The sequence below is a fragment of the Phocoena sinus genome, chromosome 3, assembly GCF_008692025.1.
Source record: "Phocoena sinus isolate mPhoSin1 chromosome 3, mPhoSin1.pri, whole genome shotgun sequence".
In the NCBI taxonomy this organism is placed as follows: domain Eukaryota; kingdom Metazoa; phylum Chordata; class Mammalia; order Artiodactyla; family Phocoenidae; genus Phocoena; species Phocoena sinus.
In genome coordinates, this window is record NC_045765.1 from 174,033,302 (window position 1) to 174,060,387 (window position 27,086).

General features: G+C 56.5%; 1 protein-coding gene across 2 annotated transcripts in view; it reads right to left on the reverse strand.

The window, feature by feature from the left end:
- Positions 1-27,086, reverse strand: part of AHRR (aryl-hydrocarbon receptor repressor) — a 74,764-nt gene that overhangs the window by 34,376 nt on the left and 13,302 nt on the right. For both annotated transcript variants that reach the window (XM_032629238.1, XM_032629239.1), the window contains exons 3-4: positions 23,997-24,178; positions 6,101-6,192 (exon numbers count right to left, since the gene is read on the reverse strand). In XM_032629238.1, coding sequence (XP_032485129.1) covers positions 6,101-6,192; positions 23,997-24,178 — 274 coding nt within the window. The remainder of the gene's footprint in view (positions 1-6,100; positions 6,193-23,996; positions 24,179-27,086) is intronic.

Below are 27,086 nucleotides of genomic sequence, written 5' to 3' on the forward strand. Positions count from 1 at the left end.
GTCTCTATTCTCGGAAAACGTGATGATCTACGTAAAAATTCCCACGGGATCTACAAAAAAGCTCCAAGAATTACTGGTGAATTCAGAAGGGTCACAGACAAAAAGTCAACCTAGAAAAATAAATTGTATTTCTGTATACTAGTAACGAAAAGAGAAGCTAAACAACAGCTCCACGTACGATAGCGATACAAATATTAATGGAAAATACTAAGGTATAAATCTAACAATATACACAGGCTCTTTAGGCTGAAAGCTATGAAACGCTGATGAAAGTAATAAAAGACCTAAATTAATGGGAGACGCTGTTCACGAATTGGGAGAGTAGTGCTGTCAGGCTGTCAATTCTCCCCAAACTGATCTCCTGCTCTAACACAATCCCAGTCAAAACTCCAGCCAGAATTTCTATAGCTGTCAACAAGCTAATTCTAAACTTTATGTGGAGGGACTTCCCTGGTGGTCTAGTGACTAAGACTCCGTGCTCCCAACGCAGGGGGCCCAGGTTTGATCCCTGGTCAGGGAACTAGATCCCACATGCTGCAACTAAGTAAGTGTTCGCATGCCACAATGAAGATCCCGCACGTGGCAACGAAGATCCCGAGTGCCGCAACTAAGACCCAGAGCAGCCAAAAAATTAAATTAAATAAATATTTTAAAAAATAAAACAGGGCTTCCCTGGTGGTGCAGTGGTTAAGAATCCACCCGCCGATGCAGGGGACATGGGTTCGAGCCCTGGTCTGGGAAGATCCCACATGCCGCGGAGCAACTAAGCCCGTGCGCCACAACTACTGAGCCTATGCTCTAGAGCCCGTGAGCCACAACTACTGAGCCTGCATGCCACAACTACTGAAGCCCGTGCGCCTAGAGCCTGCGCTCCGCAACAAGGGAAGCCATCGCAATGAGAAGCCCGCGCACCGCAACAAAGAGTAGCCCCTGCTCGCCACAACTAGAGAAAGCCTGCGTGCAGCAACAAAGACCCAATGCAGCCAAAAATAATTAATTAAAAAAATAATAATAAAATAAAATAAATAAAATTTATGTGGAGAATTGGGAGATTAGGATTAACATACATACACTACTATGTATAGAATAGATAACTAATGAGAACCTACCGTATAGCACAGGGAACTCTACTCAATGATCTGTGGTGACCTAAATGGGAAGGAAATCTTTAAAAGAGTGGATATATGTATACGTATGACTGATTCACTTTGCTGTACAGCAGAAACTAACACAACATTGTAAAGCAACTATACTCCAATAAAAATTAATTAAAAAAATAAAAGAAATAATACTTGAACTCTCAAAAAAATGAAATAAAATTTATGTGGAAAGACAGAGAAACCAGAATAGTCAAAACAATTCTGAAAAAGGACAACAAAAAACAGGGGCCAATTCACACTGTCTGATTTCAGGACTTATTATAAAGCTATATATATATATTTTTCTTTAATTTAATTTAATTTATTTATTTTTTTTTTTTGCGGTATGCGGGCCTCTCACTGTTGTGGCCTCTCCCGTTGCAGAGCACAGCCTCCAGACGCGCAGGCCCAGCGGCCATGGCTCACGGTCCCAGCCGCTCCGCAGCATGTGGGATCTTCCCGGACCGGGGCACGAACCCGTGTCCCCTGCATCAGCAGGCGGACTCTCAACCACTGTGCCACCAGGGGAGCCCATAAAGCTCTATTAATTAAGACAGTGAGCGACTTATTTGTGAAAGGTCAGACAAACAATCTATGCACCAGGACAGAGAGTCCAGAAACAGACACAAAAATGTGGCCAACTGATTTTTTACGAAGGTGTAAAGGCAATTCAGAGGAGAAAGGATCAATTTTCAAATCAATGGTTCTGAAAGAACTGGAATTCATATGCCAAAAAAAAAATAAATCTTGACCTATGCCTCCCACCTTACACCAAGTTAACTAAAAATGGATCACAGACTTCAGTGTAAAACTTAAAACTGAATGTAAGAGTATAAAACACTGGACTCAAACATAAAAGAAAAATCTTTGTAAGCTTAGGGTAGGTAAAGAGTTGTTGCATGTGACATCAAAATCATGACTTATTAAAAAGATGGATAGACTGGACTTTGTCAAAGTTAAATACTTTCACTCTCTGCAAGGCCTCGTCAAGAGAAGGAAAAGACAAGCCAGGTTGGGAGCAATCACTACAGAACCTACACACAACAGAACCTACATACAACAGAACGTACATACAGTGAGGACACTTGTCCAGAACATTTATATGAGCTCTAAACTCAACAGCAAGAAAGCAAACGACCTGATTTCTTTTTCTTTTTTTTTTAGTGGACAAAGACCTGAACAGACAGTTTACAAGGGGGATCTACGGATGGCAAATAGACACATGAAAAGATGCTCAGAATCATTAGTCATGAGGGAAATGCAAACTAAAACCATAGTGAGAGTCCAGCTATTAAAACTGCTTGGTAATACTGTGCAAACCAGGGACTTGCAGCAGCTGGAACTCCCATTCCCTGCTGGCGGGGACGCGTCAGCACAGCCACCTTGGAAAGCAGAGTGGCCATTTCTTACGAAGTTTGGCACACACATATGTAGGTATCATCCAAACAAAAGGAAAACCTATGTTCAGAGAAAAATCTGTGTGTGAATGTTTATCACAGCTTTACTCATAGCCAGCACACCCTGGAAACAACCCCGATGGCCTCAGCAGTTGGGTGGGCAAGCGCTCTGAGACTCCCACAACATGGGTGACGGACACTCAGGTGGAGGACGTGACTGCAAATGGACAGCAGGAGGGAAACCTGGGGGTGGAGGAATTGCTGTGTTGCTCACCCTATACTCCCCAAAAGAACTCAATCAGGAAATGTCCCGTGCAGCACAGGACACCCGAACTCCAGCCTGGGTCAAGTGATCAGAGTGTCTTCCAGCCGGACAGGCCTGAACTCATGGCTCCTGCGGGCACGTTGTCCCGTCCCCACTGAACTAGATGGCCCTGTAGCCCAGCTTGGACGGAGGATGAGCCCCGGGTGTGGCACTGACCACACACCCAAGTCGGTGTTTCCAGATCCACGTCTGCCCTCATTCCCCACTCCCACGCCTCCTCCACCCCTCCCAGTGCCTGTACCAAGGTGCTTACCGGCGGCAGCTCTGCTGGGTCTTGGCTTCCCCGGGGGAGCCTCCAAACATGGACCAAGAGACTGGGCGTCCAGTCCCACCCCAACGGGGACCCTGGACAAGCCCCTAACGGCTCTAATTCTTGGTTGTTTCATGTTAAAATCACAGATGTTAGACCACAGTCACTCTTAATGTCTGTGTCAGCTCTAAATCTTACAGGAATTGATGACAGTTTATCTTCAAGAGACTGAAGATTGGAAATAAAACCTAGGATTTTCTTGTTATTATTGCTTGGTTTGCTTATTTTGCTCTGTTTGGGAATATTTTTAACTTGAAAATTAGTCTCTAATCCCGAAGTTTGAGAATCATTGCTCTGGCAGTGCTGTGAAGGGCCCTCGTCATATAACCAACCCTGATTCCAATCAAAGGGAGCTTCCAGAAACATGCTGTGGCCACAGAGAATGTTGGATATGAAGGCGGCCACTTCAGGAACTGCTGGACCTCATTCTCCAAAATGGAGCAGGCGGGTGGGCACCCTTCTGGCCTGGCCAGCGAGCCCAGTGGGCAGGGTGTGCACCAGGGCAGGCTGTGGTGCCCAGGGCAGATGGGCAGCAGACCCAGACCCCTCAGCCTCAGGACCTCTTCTTGAGAAAGTCCACCCGGCGGGTAGCTCCCCAGACATCCCCAGGCCAGACACAGGACGCACCACTTCCCCTGGCCCTAGCCCCCCAGGAGCTTGTGGGGACCTGGGAGTCAGGCCTGGTCATCACATCTTGGGCTTCAGCCTCAGCCAGGACGCAGGGCGGCCGTCCACGTCCGGAGGCCCCAGGGAAGACTTAGTAGTCCAGGCTTCGAGGCACACCCACGAGCAGAAAGGCCCGAGGTGCCCCCGGCCCGCCCCACGCCCCCCCACCCCGAAGGCAGGAGAGCCTTCCGGTGCCGCAGCTCTGCACCCACTGGAGAAGCAGGAAGAGTGTGGCCCTGGGCACAGAGTTGACGACAGTGCCCTGGGCACTAACTGGGAGACCGGGCTGTGTGCATTGGCTTCTGTATTTATAGCTCAGAACAAAAGTTTAAAAAAGATTTTATGGCTAAGATGTCATTTTAATTTTGAACATGAATACGAAAAAGAGCAATGCCAGCTATCTTTTGCCAAGAATAGAATTCAAACTGGCAGGACATTTTTCAGCTCCATGATTACTAGCACTGACAGAAAAAAAAACAGTTGCAAAGGAAAAAGAACAATATTTAAGATTTGCTTCCTAAAAACCTGATGAATAATGAATATGGGAACACTTCCTCTACCGAAAGCACGACATCTCCAAAAGCACGCTGCTCTCAGGCCCACACTCTGCTCCCGACGGGCTCCAGGGGTGGGAGGCCCCGGGCTCCCCACACAGGAGACTCAGACGTGAACCCCGTTGCCTGCAAGAACTTCAGTCCTCGCCTGTTCTTCTCTCTTTAGAAAGCAAAAGGTCCCTAAGCTCATAGATCCTCAAAGCACATCCACCCCTCAGCAGGGGCCGAGAGCTTGGGGGGCCGGACCGGAGGGGGCGCCATGGTCGGGCACATGGGAGAGCAGAGGGCTGGACGCAGTGCCCGCACGATGAGAAGGTGCAGCGTGAGGAGGGGCACCAGGGCGAGGGGTGTCCGAGGAGACATGGGCAGAACTGGAGGAACCGGTTGGCCACTGCTGACCACAGCCGGAGCCCGGCCACCAGTCCCGCCACCTGTCAGTCCATCCTCCCTTCCTGGTCGGCGTTTGATGCTTCTAGTAAAAAGCTGGAGTAGCGTGCAGAGAGGCTGCCCGCCTCCGAGAGGCTTGGCCGAGGTGGGACAGAAAGGGCGTCTCGTGGGCTCCCTTCCTCGCGGCGGGCGCTGCTGGACGGGGGGCGCTGTCGGGGCCGCGGGGGAAGTGGGGTGCTGCGGCCGCTGCCGTGCTCAGCCGTGTGTCTCCGTGGGCGGAGCGCAATGTGTTCCCTGTGAGAGGCGCTGGCCCCGGGGGGCCGGGACGTGAACGGGAGCTGACCGCTGTGATCAGTCCCCTCGTGCTGGCGAGGGCGCTGAGCCCAGAGCGACAGGTGCGGGAGGGGCTCGGCCGACGGAGCAGCCTGGGCTACAGAGCAGCCCCTGGAGGAAGCCGATGGGCTCCTGCACGGTGGAACTTCTCCCAGTGTAAGTGGCACCCATCCTGGGCCACGTCTGCCCCTCATCGGGTCAACCTAACAGATGCACCGAATGTCGGGGTGCGGAGGGCATCGAGGATGCCGCTGGCTTCCCCTGGGGGCAGAGCTGCCCACCCAGTGGGGCTCTAGGGCCCTAGGTGGACAGGCAGGGACACACGTGGGCACGGCCAGCGAAGCACGGCTCCAGGGTCACCTCGGTGGCCAGCTGAGGGGCAGCCTGCCACGGGCTCCTCTCCCTCGGCACCCACACTGTCCTGTGGAGGGACAGCCTGCATCCCCCCAGCCCCTTGGAGGAGGGGCAGACCAGGGCCCGAGTCTCTCTAGCGGAGGCGGCGGCACCCTTGCTCTGTGATTTGATCCAACCCAGGAAGCTCCACCTCCTCTCTTCTTGTTTAAGAAACTGACCCACGAGCAACAGGGTCAGGAAAAGCAGTTCAGAACCAGCCGGCCGGGTCTGTCTCAGGTGAGAAGCCCAGCCCAGGCGTGACGCCCAGCGTGTAGTACCAACAACAGGGCAGCTGGCTCGCCCGCTAGAGCTGGGACGCACAGTGCACAGTCTTCTGTCCTCACTTTGAGGGGTAAAAAGCCCGCTCAATTTTTCGTTAGGTTCTCCCGTTGACAAGTAAAACCAGAAAATGCAGAACAGAAAACGGTTTTCAGATTTGAAGCTCGTGGGCCTCAGGTCACTGCCTGTGCTGCCCCCAGGGGTTCCTGGAGCCACACCCTGCAACCCTTCCTGAGGCTTAACTTCCCAGTGGCTGTAAGCAGTCACCACCGAGGCCCACCGGGACACAGCCGCACGTGACACGGGCGAGGGCTCACCTCCAGTAGCAGCCTTCCCTCCAGCACGGCAGACCCTCCACGCGGATCCCTGTCTTCTGGGGAGGGGGCACCGGCCGCCGGCTGCTGCAGGGCTGTTGGAGGAGAGCACAGTTAGTGATGGTTCCCTGACGTTTCTCCAACTTCCACCCACCCTCCACAGGCACGCTGACCTGTGGTCTCCTCGCTGCCCAGAAGACACCCAGGGCGGCGGGCGGGGCAGCTGGGTGGGAGCCGGGTGACATTCGGGGGACCGGGACTTCACGGCTAGGCCGCATCTGAGGACCCCGCCCCACTCTGCTCCCCAGAAACTGCACTCCCCCTCCCCTCCTGCAAACCCCTTAAACCCCCTCCCCATCTCAGGGACCCCCCGGGGGTCCCCAAAACTCCTCTCTCAAGACCCAAGCATGGGCAGGTCCCCAAACTGGACACCATTGGTCTGGGTAACCAATCACCGGCCGGGACCCCCACGTGCCCCTCACCCACCCCTCCCTCCTGGAGCCCCCGCCCCTCACCCAGAGCGGAGCAGACGATGCCCCCGGCAGGCGGGCGCCCCCTGCAGGCTCACGCTGCTTCTCCCAACGCCCCCTCTGGCCTCACATCCACTTGGGGTGAAAAGCTCAGACAGACAGATGTGCAGCTCAGACAGACGTCATCCACATCCCAGCCCCTGGCGCTTGGTGGGGGACCCCCAACTCCGTGCTCAGCATCATCAGCACCTGGGAATTATGGGGGCCGCTGGGGGCTGCTGAGGGCACAGGCATTAAAGGGGGTCCCGGCCAGGAGCGGGCCTGGCGCTGGTGCCTCTGTGGAGGCCAGGAGGGCTGTGCGTACCGTTTCCCTCATTCAGGGGAAATGTCAATGCCACCAAGGGCCCTGCAGGCGGTCCCCGTCTCGTCTGGTTTTGGAGTAAAATACAACCACAGCATGGGACTCCCCAGCATTTCTCTTTCAAAACCAGCAAGCTGTGCCGAACTTTCCCTCCAGGGCGCATCCGCTCCCCCAGGCGATGGTCAGAAATGCAGGGTCCCAGGCCCCAGGACAGCAGGCCCCCGACGTGCTCTCCAGGTTGGGCCAGGACCACTGTGGACCGAGGCCCCTCACACACACACACACACACACACACACACACACAGGCAGTGGCCAAGGTGGCCCTTCATTTACACCCCTGACGCCAGGCTCAGGGCATCCACGGGGGCAAAGTGCACGGATGCAGAGGCCTCGAGGCCCCTGGACGGTGGCCCTTGGTGGCCCTGCCATGGCCTTCAGTCTCCGCTGGCCTCTCCGTCCCTCCCTCCCTCAGAAGCTTCGCTTCATCGCCTTCCTCTCCTGCACTAGATAGAACAAGAAACGAACCCATTTCCTCGAGGGAAAGCAGGTGTGTTCTGGGAAACACGACAGGCACACCTGGGTGCCTGGGCAGAGACGCAGACGCCGCCGTGTGTGCCTTAGACGCCCAGGCCTCCCTTCCCAACCGAAACCCGCCAGCAGCCAAGCTCCCCTCGAGGCTGCTGGTTCTCTAGGCAGTGAGACAGCTCTGAGCAGAGAAGCCAGAGGCGTTAACTAACGTTTAGTCCATCTTGAGCTCCACTCTGCTCAGGAAGCTGAGAGGTGAATGCGTGAAACTCATACAGCTCGGATTACTCAGACCCAGGAGGAGCCCACCGAGAGAGGCGCATGTCCGCGCGGGAACCTTCTGGCGTCAGAATGCTCCGAGCCTCTGACAGAGGGTCACACAGACCCCGTGCTCTGCTCTCAGGGGCTGAGAAAGCTAAAGGAGGGAAACGCCCACCGGCGGGGGCCCGGGACCCACTCCCACCCCACCCCTCCCCGCAGCCCCCTGCCAGCACAAGGCCACGTCTCCCAGCTGGGTGGGCAGAGCCCAAGCGGGCCTGGGCGGACGTGGGGTCACAGCGGCGGGGCTGGGGGGCAGGACCCCGCCTCGGTGCGCCCAGGGGGACCGCCACAGCCCGGACCGCCAAGGCCTGCCCGCCACACACGCCGCTGCAGGGGCCGCCCCGGCTCCAGCCAGCTCCCCGCCCCCGCGCGCGCTGGGCTGAGGGGAAGGGGACGCTGGGACGGGGCTCCCCTGCTCGCCGGGCCTGCGGACGCCGAGCCGGCTGTGCTGCCGCCCACGGCCGGAGGCTGGGGAGCCCCAGGCGGTGACGTCACCACGGCGGACGCGGTTCGCCGACCCCCGCCGGGACCCAGCCCCACTCGGCGGCGCGCAGACAGATGCGCTCCGTCGCCCACAGACGTGCAGGGGCCGCGGCCCGCACCGGGGCAGCCGCGGCGGGGGTCCCCTCCTAACCTCCCTCCCCGCCCCCCCACGCGGCTCCCCGGCCTCGCGTGCGCCCCCGCCGGGCACCCGCACTTCCCTCCTCCACAGCCACATTCCGCGGGGCACGCCCGGCGGGGCCTCCTCGGGCTCCTGTCACGCGATGCGGCGTCAGCGCCGCGGTGACAGCCGCCTGGACCCCGGCCAGGGCCTCGCGTGCGAGCAGGGCCGCCAGCGCGCCCCACCCCCAGGCCTGTGGTGAGACTAGAAGAAACCGAATGTGATTCCGAGGCTGTCCCGGAGGCCCAGCCAGGGTGGGGGGCGCCTTCCCTAAAACTCATCAGAGCCGACAGCCCCGGCCCCCAGGTCAGGAGCGCCCGGAAGCTGGCTCAGGGCAGCAAACTCCAGTGCGGGTGGGGGCCACGGCCAGGCCCGCAGGCGGCGGGTGCCAGCCCTCTTCCGGGTGGGGGGCAGTCGGGAGGGGGGGAGCTCCCGCGGCGCTGGGAGAGAGCAGCTGGGGGAAGAGCCCCGGGGCGGGGCGGTAGCTCCGCCGTCACCTGGCTCTGGTATTCGGCCCAGCGTCTCTCTCCAGGGTGCCGCTTCTGCTCTCCCAGCCACCACACGTCTCACCCGCGGGTCTGAGCGGGGCCCTGGAGGGGAGGCAGGGCTCTGGGCAGGGGCCTCCGCCGGCGGACCCCCCCCCCCCCCGCCCCATCGCCGGCGCCCTCTCCGCCCGGTCTCCCTCGGGACGAGGGGCAAGCCCGCCGCCACGCCTCGCCCCGCCTGCTCCTGGTCGCCCCTGGCAACAGGCCGGGGAGAAACGGCGGCAGGGAGCAGGTGTGTGGGGCGAGGGTCCACGGAGAGTTGGTGAACGCGTGCAGAGGAGTCACTGTGGCCCCCTAGGCCCCGCGAAGAGGGACGTTTGGGGACGGGGTGGGGGAGCAGTGCCCCGAGGCCCGGAGCTCGAGGCGTCCCCTGCGGTCCAGCCAGGGGCGGAGAGGCCTGTCACGTCGAAGGGCCTCGTGCCCCTGGTGAGCCGCTGTCCCCAGAAAGGGGGCCAAGCCACGAGACGGGACCCCGGTGGCACCCGCGTCCCTTCAGCCCCACCCTGCGGGCAGCTGGCCCTCCTCCTGCCCAGCCTAGCCTGAGGGGCAGTGGCAGGTGAGAGCGGCCAAGAGCCCTGGCCCCACGGAAGCCGTCCTCCCGCAGGGCAGAGCCCGGGCCGCCTCTGGTCGGTAGACAGAGCTCAGGGTCTCGAGGCAGACAGGAGGCCCGGCCAGGGCCGCCCCTTCCGGAGACTCCCAGGGGCTCGCGCAGCCCAGCCTGGACCCGGTGCTCCGCCTGGAGCCCTGGCCCTCTCCGCCACTCAGGCCCGAGCTCAGCCGCACTTGAGGTTCTCACTGCCTGGTCCAGGCTGTCCACCAACTGGCTGTAGAATCAACCGGAACCAGCCTTCCTCTCACTTCCTTGATTTCTTGCATACCTGAAAAGGCTCATTTGGAACCGAGAGAACGTGAGGAATCGTGCTGGAGACAGTGGGCGTCCCTGTGAATATGCTGCACACACAGCCGCAGGGGGAGGGGGGAATGGAAAGGCCACTGCCCTTTGGGGCTCGGACTGGGGCTGACTGCACCCCGCCGGCCCCACCCGGTACCCCGCTTCCTTCCGAGTCCTTCCCACAGAGGAGACTCAGGGCAGTTACCACCCTGGGCCGAGCCCTGGGCCATGGACACCCCGCCCCCACCAGCAGCTTCTCAGGGGTCCTGTGCCTGGGTCTGGCCCCTGAGGGGTGCCAAGTGCTCCCGGTGGAGGAGAAACCAGAAGACGCCCCATCTCTGCCCCTAGATGGTGCGTGATGCCCAGAAGCCACTTTGCTGCCAGCCAGCTCCTCAGGGCACAGGACAGGTGAGCCCAGATCGTGGGGCACGCTGAATCTGGGACGTGTAGGGCAGTCCGGGGATTGGGGTACAGGACTTCTGCCACCCAGGGTGATTGAGAGAGAAGCTGGGGACACTACGGGAAGATGGGCTGAACCCCGATTCTGACCAGCTGCAGCTCCTGGAGTGGATAGGTCCACGTCCACAGCCCAGCCCCTGCTTTGAATGAACACATGCCTGGTAAAACCTGGCATCATCTCAGCATCGAGGGAGCACCCTAGGCTCTGCACAGCACACGTGGCCTTGGCACCTGGGTCATTTCCGCTCCAGCCCTGGTCCAGCAGCGCGCTGGGCCCCAGGCCCTCGAGTTCAGGGCTGACATCCACGCTTGTCCGCGTGTCCCTCTGGCGGCAGCTGGCATGACCACGGCTCTGCCCGGCTCTCCCCAAAGCTGTGCCCAGAGGGCAGGGTGGAGGGAAACAGTGAGCTTGGAGCTCCTGGGACCCCAAGGAGCAGGCATGCCTCCCACTTCTGCCCACTTCCAGCCCAGACCCCCTCAAAGGCCTGCTTAGCAGAGGAGCTCGGGCTCAGAGCAGGGGTCCTGGGAGCCTCAGCGCTGCCGTAAGACGGGTGTGGGCTGTCGTGAGGATCCAGCAGGGACACACACCGGAGGAGCTCTGAGCGGGGTGGGGCAGCGGGTGCCCTGCAAATGTCGTGATGTTCCGCGTCCAACTCAGCGCCAACCTCCACAAGGCCTGTGGATGGATGCCTGTGTCCCCAGATTCCTGGCCCCCCAGGGTGATGGTGTTCGGAGGGGCCTTTGGGTCACAAGGGTGGAGCCCCACGAATGGGATTAGTGTCCTCATAAGAGACCCCAGGGAGCTCCCTCATCCCTTCCGCCATGTGGGACAACCCAGAAGCGGTTCTCACCAGAGCCCGACCATGGGGCACCTGACCTCGGACCTCAGGCCTCCAGGACTGTGAGAGGTAAAGGTCTGTGTATTTGTCACAGCAGCTGAGCCAGGTAGCCGGCGGGGCAAGTCCCTGGCGGCCGGCCGGCCCCTTCGTGCGGCTGAGAGCAGGCGCGGGGGCTGGGTGAGCAGGACCTTCTGGCGGGCTCCCCTGACACCTCCTGTGGGGCCGGCACGCCCTCCCGTGAGACAGAGGTCCAGGACGTGGGGGACCAACCACCTTCACAGGCCGGGCTGCTAACCGGCTCCACTCACCACTGCCCCCACCGCTAGGCCCCACTCTGGGTGACCCTGGCGACAACTCTCGGGGCCCAGAGGCCACGTGAGTCCAGGGGTTGACAGGAACCCCGAAGAGCCCCAGCTCACCTCTCCCGACACCCGCTCTTCTCCGTGATGAGCGGGCGCGCATGGGGCTCCCGTGCAGTGCAGTGCACCTGCCGGGGGAGACCAGTGACCAGGCCTGGCGTCCGGGACGGGGCCAGATGGAGGGCGTGGAGCTCCCCAGCCCGCTGCAATCCTGGCCTCAAATTAATGGACCACTTCAGTTTTCAGACATTCCAACTGTCCTCCCTTCGCTTTTCAAGAACTCAACGATAAACTCCTTGTTTTGCCTTTGGAAGACGCGCGTGCATCACGCAGGCTGGAAGAAAGCGCTGCACCAGGGGACGCTGCTTACTCTCAGTCTCCTTCTCAACAGGCTGTTTTCTGCACCTGGGCTGCCAAGAACGGACTTGCTCGCCGGGCTCTGTGCCCTCGCGTCCAGCTGTCCGCCCACCCAGCACGGGGAAGGTGACGGCAAGCACGTGGGAATAAAACAGCAGGCGCCACAGGAGCTCGTATCTAACCACGGAGGGAGGCGGGCTGGGGAGGGGGCACCAGCAGGTGGTACGGGCAGGGGTGCCCGTCCTTCCAAACCCCACGGTTAGGCTGCGGGAGAGGAGGGATTCCAACTGCCAGTCAAAGCCCCAAGTTCACTTGGGCGAGAAGAAACCTCAGGAGTGTGAATAAACGTGCGCATTTCCCGCAGAGCCGCATTTAGAAAACAAGCGAGTCCACGCCAGGATTACCCTGCATCAGCTTGTGGATTTTCCTGTGGCCGGGTCACTCGCTTGCCCGCAGTCATTCATGTCTCCAGCCCCCGCCTGGGGACACAGGCGAGCACTGAGCGTCCCAGTGTGGCTGGAGGAGGCCTCCAGAGGGGGTGACTCTGAGCAAAGCCTAGAGGAGAGAGACCAGCGGGCCGGGCTGTGAGGGGGCCGCAGGGGAGCCCCTCCCTGCCCTCGAGACACTTGTCCCCACAGGCTGTTCCCCACCTGCTCACCCAGTAATCTTAGCGTCCATTGACGTTTCTGGCCTGAATTATTCCTGCAATGGTTACCAACTGGGGATTTTATAATTCACCTCTTCTCTCTACAGTCATCCATGTAGAATGGATGTACTGTTAGGAAGAACTTTCTCTTGGTATTTATTGATTCATTCACTTATTTATATCAGTGTGGGTTTATGGAATCCCATTTTATTCACTGGATTATAATCCATCACCATCCTCATTCATTTTAACGCTGAAAACTGTCCCAGACCTGGCCAGGGAGCCCCTTTAGGGTGGCTTGTGTCCCAGGGCAGGTCTCCTCACGCTCCGAGCACGGCCTGCTGTCCAGCACGGACATTCTAAGTTCATCTAGTCCTTTCTCTGCTCCAACTCTAGACGGAGGCCAGAAAACCTCCTTTTAATGGTGAACCATGTCTGGAAACCAAGATCTGAATGTAAGTTGTAGCTCTCGGCTACTGGTGTGGCCCTTTCAGCAGACAGAGCTAGAACACACACACACACACACACACACACGCATGTGTGTGCATAATGTGAGTTCACACCGATACCTCCAGTTCCAATTCTACACCACAGGATTCAGTACAGAGTGGACTTATTTTTCCTTTAATATTTGATAGAAATTGCTTTAATTCTATCTGGGCCTAGATTTTCTCTGTGGGAAGATTTTAACCACGGATTCAAATGGTCATGTGACTATTCGGGTTTTCTATTTCTTCTTGAGTCAATTTTAGTAAGCTATATTTCTAGGCATTTATTATGTTTTCAAATTTATTGGCATAAATTTGTTCATGACAACCTCAACCCATCTTTTAAATATCTGCAACATCTATAATTGTGTTCCTTTTACATTCCTAATACTGTTTGCTATTTTCCCTGGATCAGTCTCACCAGATCTTTGCAGTTTTTTTCATTTTAAAGGAACTCTATTGTATGTTTCCTTTCTATTTCACGAATATCTTCCCCTTTATTATTTCCTTTCTTTGACTCTCCTTTTGTTTATTTTACTCTTCTTTATGAAAACTACAAAACTGAACGCTTAGCTCATTAATTTCAGCCCTCCTTCTTTTACATATAAACACTCAAGGTTATTTATTTCTAAGAATTACATTAACTGCATCCCACGCATTTTGATTTATAAATATTTTCTCAGTTCCATCATGCTTTCTTCTTTGATCTATTTTATTTATAAATATGTTTATTTCCAAATATATCAGGGTTTTCAAGTCTTCTTTTTTATGGATTTCCAGCTTAACTGCCTTAAGGGCTCACCATGCATTCTTCATGGTTTTGTCTTTTGAAATTTATTGTGACTTGCTTTATTGACCAATGTTTTCAATATATTTACAAGTTCCATTAGGTTTGAAAAGATGTTGAGTTCTGAGTTTCAGAGTATAGTGTTATGTAATGTCCATGAGATTAACCCTTTTTTGCATTGTTCAAATCTTCTATAATCATTACTGATTTTTATTTATTTGCTCTGTTAAGTACTGAGAGAACTATCTAAAATCTTTCTCTCTGATGATGAATTCATGTATTTTTCCTTGTAGTTCTATCAATATCTGTTTTATATTTTTGAGATTATGTTATTAAAGGCACACAAATTTAAAATAATTTTATTTGCTTGATGAAATAAAATGTTTTATCATTACTAAATGATTATTAAATTATACTCTCATGATCTCCAGTAGTTTTTCATCCACAAATCAATTTTTTGATATTAATATAACTTCATCAGATTTATTTGTTTCCAATATATCCTTTTCCATCCTTTTACTTTCACCCTTTCTGTGCCTTTTGTAAACAGATATAGTAAATCACTTTAGTAATCCTTATCTGTTAGTTGGCATGTTTAGTCCATTTACATTTACTGTAACTAGTGACACATTTGGAATTTTATGCTATTTGTTCCACTCCTTCACGTTTCTTTTTTCTCCCTTCTTGTCTTTTTTCTTTTGACTGTTTATATTTTCTCATTCCACTCTTCTCTCTCCATTAGTCTGAAAATTATACCTTTCTGTCATCTTGATGGTTATCCTGGAAATTTTATTATGAATTAGTTAATCAACCTCCAAAGTTAATTAATACAAGAACTGTTGAAATCTTTAACTCAAATCTTCTGCTCCAGATTTATATGCTATCACAGCTAGGGATTTACTTCTCTCTTTTTTTGTTCTTACAATACACCATTACTACTATTTTATACATCAGTGTTTGCTTTGATTGATACATATAGTCACCACCTTCTTATCCATTCCTTCTCAAAGCCCTAACCTTCCTTTCCTTCTGCATGAAGTGCATCCTTTAAATTTTTTTTTTTTTTTTTTTGTGGTACGCGGGCCTCTCACTGTTGTGGCCTCTCCCGTTGCGGAGCACAGGCTCCGGACGCGCAGGCTCAGCGGCCATGGCTCATGGGCCCAGCCGCTCCACGGCATGTGGGATCTTCCCGGACCGGGGCACGAACCCATGTCCCCTGCATCGGCAGGCGGACTCTCAACCACTGCGCCACCAGGGAAGCCCTCCTTTAAATTTTCTTTTTAATACATTCTCATTGGGTTCTCAGCTGCACTTAGTTTTTGATCTCTTTGAGTATTCCTAAATTTCCTGCTGGCTGATCAATATATTTTTAAAGGTTTCAGATATTTTATCTTAAATTTTGGATGTTATCTGCGGGACGGCTGATTGGTGCCTTGCTGCTGAATCTGCTGGAAATGGAAGAGGCTCTATGTCTGTTGGCAGATCTTCTCCATTCAACTCTAAATTCTAGGAGGCGGGGACCATGGCAGCTGTTCTGTTTACTTGCATTATAACTAGTTTTTTGGGGTTTTTTTTTTTTTTTTTTTTTTGCGGTACGCAGGCCTCTCACTGCTGTGACCTCTCCCGTTGCGAAGCACAGGCTCCAGACGCGCAGGCTCAGTGGCCATGGCTCACGGGCCCAGCCGCTCCGCGGCATGTGGGATCTTCCCAGACCGGGGCACGAACCCGTGTCCCCTGCATCGGCAGGCGGACTCTCAACCACTGCGCCACCAGGGAAGCCCTATAACTGGTTTTTAATGTGAAACTTTTAAGTCTGAATTTGGGCCAAGGCCCCACAACTATACATATGCCAACTATACCTGGGTCCCAAAGTGAGATCCCAGGTGACCTCGGCAAGGCTATGTCAGAGGTGAGAGATGTTTGAAGCTGGGAGAAGGGCCTCGTCGGAGGGCTGTGCTGTTCATCCCACACCCCCACCTGCACCAGGAGATGGGTGGGGGCTCTCTCCTCGCCTGATGCCCAGTGAGAGGGGCTTCATGATGGCCCTGTGAGGGCCTGCCACATGCCTCCATGGGCTAGTGGGGCTGGGGTCTCTCTACACTCAAGAAATCCAAAGGAGGTTGGACTGAAAGTGAGAAGTACCACGTCCCCACCAGCAGGTCAAAGATGTACGTTTCCCGGGGAGCAGGTGGGGCCACAATGTCCAAGCACTGGCCTAGGGTATCTCAGCTCCTCCCAGGAGGGTGCCTGGAGACATGAGAAGAGACTTCAGACCATCTGACACCCAGGCTAAGGAAGGAAACACAAAGAACCAGCTGGAGAGGATGGGTCGCCCATGTTGGCCACCGAGGCAAACAGATCCCCAGGTCCATGGTCCTCAGAAGCCAGGAAAACACCAAGACCACCCAGCCTTGTGTGCCAGGGCAGTGCCGGTCAGGCAGGAGCTCTGCCAACCTTCAGCTCTTCTTCCTGCTGCTACTCCAACCTGGAAGGGCCGGAAACCATGGCTCCCCATGAGGCAGGACCTCAGGGAGGAGCAGCTGACCGCACCGCCAGGCGCCCCCCACCCCTGCCTGCTGCAGCCTCTGTGCAGGCAGGGAGAAGGCTCACACTTGAAATACTTTTAGACATTTAACTGTTTTGACTGAAAGGCACTAAATGACCCAGAAGGGACCAGGAAAGTCTGGGGCCACCCCCAGTCCATCCAGGGGCAGCGAGAGAAAATTCAAAGTTGTTTTCTGTGTCCTGGGGCGGGGGTGGGGGGCACGTGGTACCAGGAGAAAGTGAACGAATGAGCGAATGAACCAAGAGCCTGCCCCTCCGCTGGGCCAGACTCACCTTTCAGAGGTAATTAAGAGATGAAGGGGGAAATAAAACCAGCACAAAACGATCCGGGGTGAACTTTCTGCAGGATGGCTCTGCAGGGGCCTGCCTGGGGTCTAGGGTAAGAGGCGGGTGTGCACACAGCAGGGCCAGCTCCCTCCCCTGAAGGCCCTGACACAACCCAAGACAAGTGTATCTTTGCTGGAAATGCCCCGGGGAGGCTGTCTTCCAGAAAGTGTCAGTGATAGAGGGAACGGGGCTCTGGCAGCTGAAGGGCTGGAAAGTAAACGCAGTGATGACCCAAATCCAATCCCTGGCGGGAAGGAATCCACCAAACACTCCACGTGAAGAGAGAAAAATCAGGTCCCAAACCTCCCTCCCCATCACATCATCACAGGTGCCTCGGCCACTTTGACAAAAGCCCACACTCAGCAGAGCCTTACTTCTTCACAGCTCTGAGGCCAGGAGCCCAAGCTCAGCTTCCAGAGAGGGCTCTTCTGCTTACAGACGGCCACCTCCTCACTCTGTCCCATAAGGCCTCGGCCGCAGGGGACAGAAGAGGAAAGGGCCCTCTGGTGCCTCCTCTTATGCGGACGCTAACCCTCTGGGATCAGGGCCCCACCTCGTGACCACTTCCTACCCTAATGACCTCCTCTGAGGCCCCATCTCCAACACGGCCACACTGGCGGTAGGGCTCAACATATGCCTTTGTGGGGGATGCAGACATTCTGTCCGTGGCAGGGCTCATCAGGGGAGGATACCTCTTCAGTGAAAGCTGAAAACCGGTACAATTTAGCTCAATAGCTGCATACACTTCACTCCTGGGTTACAGGATTGCTAAGTCTCAAGGAGCATTTCACCTCTGACCTGCTAAGGAGCACTGCATCCTGTGTGGGGTCCCGGACACATCTCATGACGTGAGGGCTTCTGGACCTCCGCACTGGGTGGGGGTGAAGCAGACCCGCCCAGCCCAGGTGAGCCAGGGGCCAGGATCGACCCCATCACAGAGGGCGCAAGTGGACAGAGGCCCAGATCCAGGCCAGGGTGCACAGTGAAGGGGAGGCGGCAGCCTTTCAGTGTGGAAATCTCCAGATTTTCATGCGAAGCTGGAATCGTGCTCTTCCTTCCCTTCTTGCCTGCTGAGGCTGTCCCCTCCCTCTGTTGATCCCCCCGACAATCCTGCCTGCAGGCCACGCGACAGGCCTGGGTGAACCGCAGGCCCTTGGTCATCTCCACGCTGGTCCCCACTCTGGGCGCTTGAACCCCAGACCCGGCGAGTCTCCCAGCTGGGCCGACACCATGGTGCAGACCGCTGCTGGGACCTCACATCCTGGGCCACATGTCCTGGAAGGAACCCATCTCTGGCCCCCCTCCGTGTCCTTCCTGCTCTCCACTCACCCACCCTCCCTCCCTTTTCTTTTACCGACCCCCAATTTCCCCTCTTTCGAACGGTGAAATCTGCAAGAATGGAAAATCCCTCTCTTTGGCACAAGCAGACGGTTTGTAACTTAGAAGCGCCAGCCCTCAGTCTATGCAAAAACCAAATAAATTAATTAAATAAGCCCACTGCCTTTTAAAAATTCATGAAAGTCAACACCAACACAAACATTACGAGCAAATTTTCAGGGCATTATTGCCCTGGGAGGTTGGAACTTTCCAGTTCATGTCCTTCCTGAAGGTGACTTTTTATGGAAGCTTTAATGAAATTAGTTTATCCGTTTCTGAGTCAGGAAGCACAGATTAAGATCCAATTTTTATAGCTTGACTTTTTTCTAACTATGCAGAGGAAATGAATTCAGGAAAATATTTAGAATTTCCCCTAACATGTAGAGCTTGAGGGGGATTACAAACTTGGGAAGCCTTGGGAGAAAGGTGTGATGGAGAAACCAAGTTCATGAGCTCACCCCACTGTGACCTGCAGCTCGAGGGCTCAGCAGACCTGACAGGCAACCCCCTGCCTCAGGGGAGGGGGTGGGATCGGCCGTAATGTGGGAAAAGCACTCTGCTCCTGGTCAAGAAGAACCATGGGTTCAGGTGGACACCTGGACAGATGCCTGAACTCCTGGAAACAGCAAAACTGAAGCCTTTCCAAGATCACCAACCCTGGTGTGGCTGGGCACAGCTGGACCTGAGGAAGTGACCAGAGAGGAAGAGACCAGTCCCTACTAATGTCCCACATGCAGCTGGATGCTTCTGGGGGAGGAAGGTGAACTGAAGCCCCACCTGGGCAGCTCCAGAGCTGGCCTAAGCTGTCCAACAGGTCACTGTGCAAGCCCAGGGCATGGGGAACCCCAGGCACAGGGATGGAAACCCCAGCATGGAGATGGGAGACCCCGTATGGAGATGGACACCCCAGCATGGAGATGGAGACCCAGCGTGGAGATTGAGACCGCAGCATGGAGATGGAGACCCAGCATGGAGATGGAGACCCCCGTATGGACATGGAGACCCCAGCATGGAGATGGAGACCCCTGTATGGACATGGAGACCTAGTATGGAGATGGAGACCCCAGCATGGAGATGGAGATGGAGACCCAGTGTGGAGATGGAGACCCAGCGTGGAGATGGAGACCCCAGCATGGAGATCGAGACCCCCGTATGGACATGGAGACCTAGTATGGAGATGGAGACCCCAGCATGGAAATGGAGACCCAGTGTGGAGATGGAGACCCAGCATGGAGATGGAGACCCAGCGTGGAGATGGAGACCCAGTGTGGAGATGGAGACCCCAGCATGGAGATGGAGACCCCAGCATGGGAGATGGAGACCCCAGCATGGGAGACAGAGACCCCAGTATGGGAGATGGAGACCCCAGCATGGAGATGGAGACGGAGACCCAGTGTGGAGATGGAGACCCAGCGTGGAGATGGAGACCCAGTGTGGAGATGGAGACCCCAGAATGGGAGATGGAGACCCATTGTGGAGATGGAGACCCCAGAATGGGAGATAGAGACCCCAGTATGGAGATGGAGACCCAGTGTGGAGATGGAGACCCCAGAATGGGAGATGGAGACCCCAATATGGAGATGGAGACCCCAGAATGGGAGATGGAGACCCCAGTATGGATATGGAGATCCCAGCATGGAGATGGAGACCCAGCGTGGAGATGGAGACCCAGCATGGAGATGGAGACCCCAGCATGGAAATGGAGACCCCCATATGGACATGGAGACCCCAGCATGGAAATGGAGACCCCCGTATGGACATGGAGACCCCAGCATTGAGATGGAGACCCGGCGTGGAGATGGAGACCCCAGTGTGGAGATGGAGACCCAGTGTGGAGATGGAGACCCCAGTGTGGAGATGGAGACCCAGTGTGGAGATGGAGACCCCAGAATGGGAGATGGAGACCCCAGCATGGGAGATGGAGACCCCAGTATGGGAGACGGAGACCCTAGTATGGAGACGGAGACCCAGTATAGGAGATGGAGACCCCAGCATGGGAGATGGAGACCCCAGCATGGAGATGGAGACCCCAGCATGGGAGGTGGAGACCCCAGCGTGGAGATGGAGACCCAAGTATGGGAGATGGAGACCCCAGAATGGGAGATGGAGACCCCAGCATGGAGATGGAGATCCCAGCATGGGGATGGAGACCCCAGCATGGGGATGGAGACCCCAGCATGGAGATGGAGACCCCAGTATGGAGATGGAGACCCCAGCATGGGAAATGGAGATCCTAGCATGGGGATTGACATCCCAGTATGGAGATGGAGGTCCCAGCATGGGGATGGAGACCCCAGTATGGAGATGGAGACCCCAGTATGGAGATGGAGACCCAGGCATGGTGATGGGGACCCCAGAATAGGAATGGGGCCCCCAGTATGGGAAATAGAGACCCCAGTAGGGAGATGGGAAACCCAGTATGGAGATGGAGACCCCAGTATGGGAGATGGAGACCCCAGTATGGAGATGGAGATCCCAGCATGGGGATGGAGACCCCAGTATGGAGATGGAGACCCTAGTATGGGAGATGGAGACCCCAGAATGGGAGATGGAGACCCCAGTATGGGAAATGGAGATCCTAGCATGGGGACTGACACCCCAGTATGGAGATGGAGATCCCAGCATGGGGATGGAGACCCCAGTATGGAGATGGAGACCCCAGCATGGGAAATGGAGATCCTAGCATGGGGACTGACACCCCAGTATGGGGATGGAGACCCCAGCATGGGAGATGGAGACCCCAGCATGGGGATGGAGACCCCAGCAAGGGGATGGAGACCCCCGTATGGACATGGAGACCCCAGCATGGGGATGGAGACCCCAGTATGGAGATGGAGACCCCAGTATGGAGATGGAGACCCCAGCATGGGAAATGGAGATCCTAGCATGGGGATTGACACCCCAGTATGGGGATGGAGACCCCAGCATGGGAGATGGAGACCCCAGCATGGGAGATGGAGACCCCAGCAAGGAGATGGAGACCCCAGCATGGGTAGACCTGGCATCAGAAGCCAGGGTCTGATAGTTTCCAAAGGCTGGGCTGTGAGTCCCCAGCACTTCCCGGGCTGACCCAGAGACCTCCTGTCATCCCTTCACGGAACTCTCTCCGCTTCATGAGCACAGCCCTCGGTACCCCAACCTGGGCGTGCAATCTCTACTTTTCCGATTTCAGAGGTGTTGGCTCCTGAAGAGATGGAATTCCCACTGCTCCTTCAACGTTTTCCAAAGCCGGCTCCCTGGGCCCCACAGGCTGCTCCATGCCGACCACACGTTTTAGACTGTGTGTGTTTGCATGTCCTGCACTTATTTGGAAGCCAGCGATGCTTCAGCAGTCACCTGAGCAACCTGCACCAGCGACCTGGCAGCACCGGCAGGGCCTGGGTTCCAGGATGAGGACCCCGGACTCCACACCAAGACCACAGCAGTACTGAAATGATTGTCTTTGCTGTTTTACACATTTGAGTTTTCCCTACCTAAAAAACTGATGCATTTCAGTAAGACTTTGGAAACCTGGAAAGTAAAACAAAACTCCTGTAACCGCGCCTCAGAGATAAATGCTGCTAACGATTCTGTGTCAGTTCCAGTGGGGGCTCGGGCGGGGTCTGCGGATGTCCCCACTGCAGGGCTTCCTTCGGCAAGGTGCAGGGCCCTCCCCATTGTCCCCACAGCAGGGCCCCTGTAGGACAGAGACCCTCCCCCGGAGGGACACAAGGAGGGCCTGAGAGGCCTGAAGGCCTGACCCCAAGTCAGAAAGCTGGTCACAGCCCCTGGTCTCCTTGAAGCCCCCGAGGACACGGCGTCCAGCAGTGAGCCCACTGCTGACCTGGAATTACGTGCCCTGGAGCCCACTCGGGAGGTGCCACTGGCCGGTGGTATTGATTTTTAATTTTAAAGTAGTATAATTCAAAGCCACTTTAGGGGCTGTCGCTTTCAACTTCCACTCTGAACAGACGAGCTGGGAAGAGCGGCTGCCCACCACGCACAAAGCACCGCACAATCCGCGAACTTCCCCGTTTTCCTGAGTCCATCGGAGAGCCAAGTCCCGGGGCAACGGTAACCCGAAATCCAGGGAAATACAGGCGCTTTCGGGGAGGGACAGGACACCGTGGGAACGAGAAGGGCTCAGAAAAAATTCAGGCCCAGTCCTGAATGTGGGCCAGTGGGATATGCAGGACCACCGGAGGCTGCAGAGGTTGGGAGACAGGGTCTGCAGGGGCCTCGCAGCCGCCCACAGGGAAAAGGGGGCTGGCAGGGGGGAGGGCGCTAAGCCCCAGCACCCGGGGGCCTGATGAGGTCCCAGTGCCACTGGGGGAGGAAGAGAAAACCCTTCTGCCTCGGGGAGGGGGCCCATACCACAGCTGGGGAGGCTGGGGTGCCGAGGAGGCCCCACCCCAGATGCAGGAATGCAGCAGCAAGGGTCCCTTAGACGGCTCCTTCAGGGGGCTGCCTCTGTGTGGCCTGCAGATCACACCCACCCCTCACCTCCTCCTGGAAGCCCACCAGCCTGCGCAACCCTCCTGGTGACACCCCGCATTCCTCCCCCCGTGGCACCCACCATTCTCTGTCGTCTTCCAAACCTACTTTTCCAGAAATGTTTCATGAGCTTGGGCCTCCAGCCATGGGGGGTCTGGGTGACGGACACCCAGTAAAAGAGCACGATTTACTAGGGGGACGGACCTGGGCTGAGCCCTGGGTGAACCCCAGGCCAGGCTGTCAAAGCTCAGCCCACGAACCTGTGGGGGGATGGACACAGGCAGGTGTCACAGGGAGCAGGGACCAAGCCCGGCTGTGCAGACACAGAGCCCTGTGAACTGGGCCCTCCCCGGGGGGCAGAACGGCTTTCCACGAGGGACAGCTTGACACACTCAGGTCTGCACTACCAACGAGGGCCCAGGCCCCAGCGCAGAGCAGGACACAGCTGAGGGGCCCGGGGTCCCGCGGAGTCAGGCCCCTGTGCAGAGCTCTCACACAGAGGGTGCTCTCAGAGGCCAGCAGCGGCAGGAGGGTCTAGGCTTCCTGCTCCGTGAGAGGAAGTGAAGGCCAAGGGGGGCCCTTTGGAGGGGCTGGTTGGCGCTGGCCCAGCTGGAGAGCACAGCAGGTAGAGCTGCTGGCGGTCCCTGGAGGGTCAGGGTGGAAGGCAGGCTGAGTCCTTAGGAAAGCTGCCCTCCCTCTCCCGGGGCCGAGAAAGCCAGGAAGGCGCAGAGGCTGTCACACCTCAGACACGTCGGAGTCACACGGCCTCCCGGGCCCAGCAGCAGGGCCGGGCAGCGGCACGGGCCCGGGTGCCCGTGGTTGCAGGGCTGCAGCCTCACCAGCTGGCCACGCTCACCACACCCCAAGGTGGGTTTCGGCCGCGGGAGGCTGTCCCAACGCCTTGAGACAGAGCATGGACCCAGCAGTCTGCCTCAGTGCCTACCACCGGCTACCGTCCACGCCTGCCCACCTTCAACACTTATCCTACCTGCTCCCAAAGACATATAACAAATTCAGGATTGTGTAAGAAGCTCAGACGTAACTGAGGGGTGATGGTAGCAGTCCTAGGTCTGAAGCAGAGTGGTGACAACCACATTTCTTCCTCAGGAGCTCAGCCAGGCCACATGCAGAGTAAGGCTTGGCCTGGGGCACCGGATGTGGGCAAGTACCCAGAGCTACTGCAAGGGTCCGACACACCAGGCACCCCCGTGCAGAGAGGCGCCGGTGCCTGGCCAGAGCTCCCAGCGTCCCCAGGGCCCTGGGGCAGGTGAGGCCAAGCAGGGTGAGGTCTGGCCCCAGCCCCTTTCCCCAGGGCCACTCGTGTCGGTCTGCATTCAGCGCTCCGCCTCTAAATGGTTCCCCAGGCTGAGAGGCGCCAACCGGCCGATCCCAGCAAAGCCGGGTGGGACCCAGGTGAGGTCCAGGTGGGCACAGGTGAGAGTCCTACCTTGGAAGAAGCTCTTCACCCGGAGGTAACTGACACTGAGGCGCAGGACCGAAAGCTTGTCCAGCTTAGAGATGATGTCGGGGGGCAGTGGCAGCAGGCCGGCTAGGCGGTCCAGCTCGGCGTTGAGGCGATCCCGGTGTCTCTTGGAAGGGTTCGACTTCTCAGCGCCCACGGCGGGCCTCCTGTGGGGAAAGATCACTGTCAGACTGGGAGTCCCAGGCTGAAAGCCGTCCCAGGCGGTGACCTGAGGAGGAGCCGTCAGCTTCAAAATGCAGCTGCCAGACGAAAACGCGCCCATCCCCGAAGATGCGCGAACTAAACCGTCGGCCACGCCAACCGTGCCAGCCACTGGCCCACAGTAGTGGGAGGAAGCACAGAGAGACACGGAGCGGGCAGCAGGAGAGCTGTGTGACCCCAGCACGCTTCCTGGCCTCTCTGTGCTAACTCCCCCGACAAGGCAGAAGGACACCGGCTCTGGCCGCACCGCTCACCTCTCTCGGTGTTCCTCTAGGGCCCTCAGTCCAGGTGTAAGCGGCCCCTCCGGGCCTCAGTTTCCCACTACACAGCAGGGCTGAAAGGTTCTGAGGTGAAGATGATGGAGGCGGCCCGGGCACCGCAGCGCTGTCCCGCCCGCCCCTCCGAGGCCCCGAAGTGCGGTGGCCGGGGCCCCGCCACAGGCCTGCCCCCCCCCCCCCCCCACAGAGGGAGCGGCCCCTGCCCAGGTTTCCCCGCCCACCGCGACCCTGCTCCTGGGCCCTCTCAACCCCGGGACGACAGTGCCCTCCCCCGCCCCGCCCTCACCTTCCTAGAAAGCAAAGCCAGGACGGCTGGGGAGGGGCCGCTGCCCCAGGCCTGCCCCTCCCTGCCGCTCTTAGGGGCTCGGGACTCTTTTGTCCGGAAGTTCCTATTCCTCTACCGTGTTTTCACTCGTACGAACGTGGAAAGCTGCCTTACGCCATCCTTTCTGTCAGAAGCCCCGGGGCTCACCCCCCACCCATGCTGTCGGCACCGAGGCCACACAAAACCACACAAGAGCTGCAGCTCCAATCCCAGAAGCGGCTTCTTTCTTTTAATGGAGATGCAATTCACATAACATAAAGCTGTTTTAAAGTTTTGGCATTTACTACATTCACAGTGCTGTCAACCTCTATCAAGCTCCAAAACATTTTCTTCACCCCCAAGTCACCCCCCCCCACCCCGCGCCACTAAGCAGTTTCTCTCATCTTCCCCGCCTCTCAGCCCCCGGCGGCCACAATCGCTTTCTGTCTCCCCAGGTCTGCCCGTTCTAGACACTTTGTGTAAACGGAACCAGACTTTGCACGCCTGGCCTCCCTCACCGGCCCTCGGGCGTCAAGGTTCACCCACGGCACAGCCCGGGTGGAGCTCCACTCCTTTTCACGCTGTGTTCCACGGCCTGGCTGGATGCACCTGCTCATCTGTTCACCAGTCCACGGCGCTCGCCTCGCTCCCACTTTACGGGTATCGTAAACCCTGCAGCCATGAACTTCGAGTCCACGATTCTGCTTGAACACGTGCTTTCAGTTCTCTTGGGTATACGCCTAAGAGCGGAACAACCGGCTTAACCTGTTGGTTCTAGGTTTAACTTTGAGAGGGGCTGCCAGACTGTCCTCCACAGCGGCTGTGCCCCGCCACGTCCCCCAGCCACACTCCACAGCCTCGCCAGCACTTGCTCTTCTCCTTTTTTAAAATAAGAGCCATTCTCGTGGGTGTAAGGCAGTATCTCATTGTGGTTTGATTGGCATTTCCTTAATGACCAGTAAAGTCAAGCGTCTTTTCACGCGTTTGTCGGCTATCTCTTTATCTTCTTTGGAGAAATGTCTACTCAAGTCCTTTGCCCATTTTCGAATTGGGGTGTTTGCTCTTCTGTTCTTGAGTTGTAGGAAATCTTTATATATTCAGGATTCTAGATCCTTAACAGACATACAATTTGCAATTATTTTCTCCCATTCTCTGGTTATCTTGCCGCTCTCTGCTGTTTCTTTTTTATTTTTTTCCCCTCAGTGAGGCACCTACACCAACATTACTCATGCTACTAGCCAAAATTTAAAGGGTCAGGAGGCCTGGGGAGACTGAACAGACCCCGTGTGGAATGGCACTTGACGGCCAGAGGAGAGGCCCACCCAGGAGTGAAAGACACTCGAAGCCGCCCCAGAAAACAAGGTAGCACTGAGGGCAGGTGTGGGGGCCAGAGAAGGGGAGAGGGTGGCCCGGCTCAAATCTCACCTCCGGGTAGACCTGTGGGGAGCAGTCGCCCCTCCCAGCCCACGCGTGCCTGGGATGGGACGAGCTGTGACTGTCCCCAGCCCGCACCCCCGAGGGGCAACTAGGGGGACACTCGCAACTGAAGAAACAGGTGCTGGAAAAGCTCTAGTCCTTCCAGCTTTCTCAGACCACCTAGCTGCCCCTCCACGCAGCCCCCCTCCAGCTCCAGGCGCCAGAGCAGAACCTCCCTGCCCCCGCCAGGTGGGTGAGAGGGGCCACGTGGAGGGAAATGCTCCCCTGAGCTGGCCTCTGGCTTAAGCCCAGGGCCACAGGGAGGAAGCTCCAACTCCCCAGGGTGGAGACGCGGCAGGAGGTGAGGGGACAAGGGACCAGCAGCACGGGAGGCGCCTGGCCACTCGCTGGCACGAGGGTTACAAAGGGAGCCAAAACATAGAACACCTGGGACGACCCCAACAGAAGACATTCCAGACGCCTGAACGGAGACTATAAAATAGTGCTGAGAGAAACTTAAAGAGACATAAACAAACAGAAAGACACACCATGTACAGGACTGTAGACTCAATACTGTTAGGACTGTGTTACTACCCCAAACTGATCCGTGGACTCAATGGAGCCTCAACTGAAATTCCAGCAGGACTTTTTACAGAAATGACAAGCAGTCTGGACTTTACATGGACATGCAGAGGACAGAGAATAGCCAATTAGAGGGCAAAGGTGGAGGACTTGCCTGACTGACTCTAAGCCTCTCTGAAGCTGCAATGTTCCAAATGGTTTGGTATTAGAGAAACGATGGAAACATAGATCAGTGGAACAGAATAGAGGGCCGAGAAACAGACTCACATATTT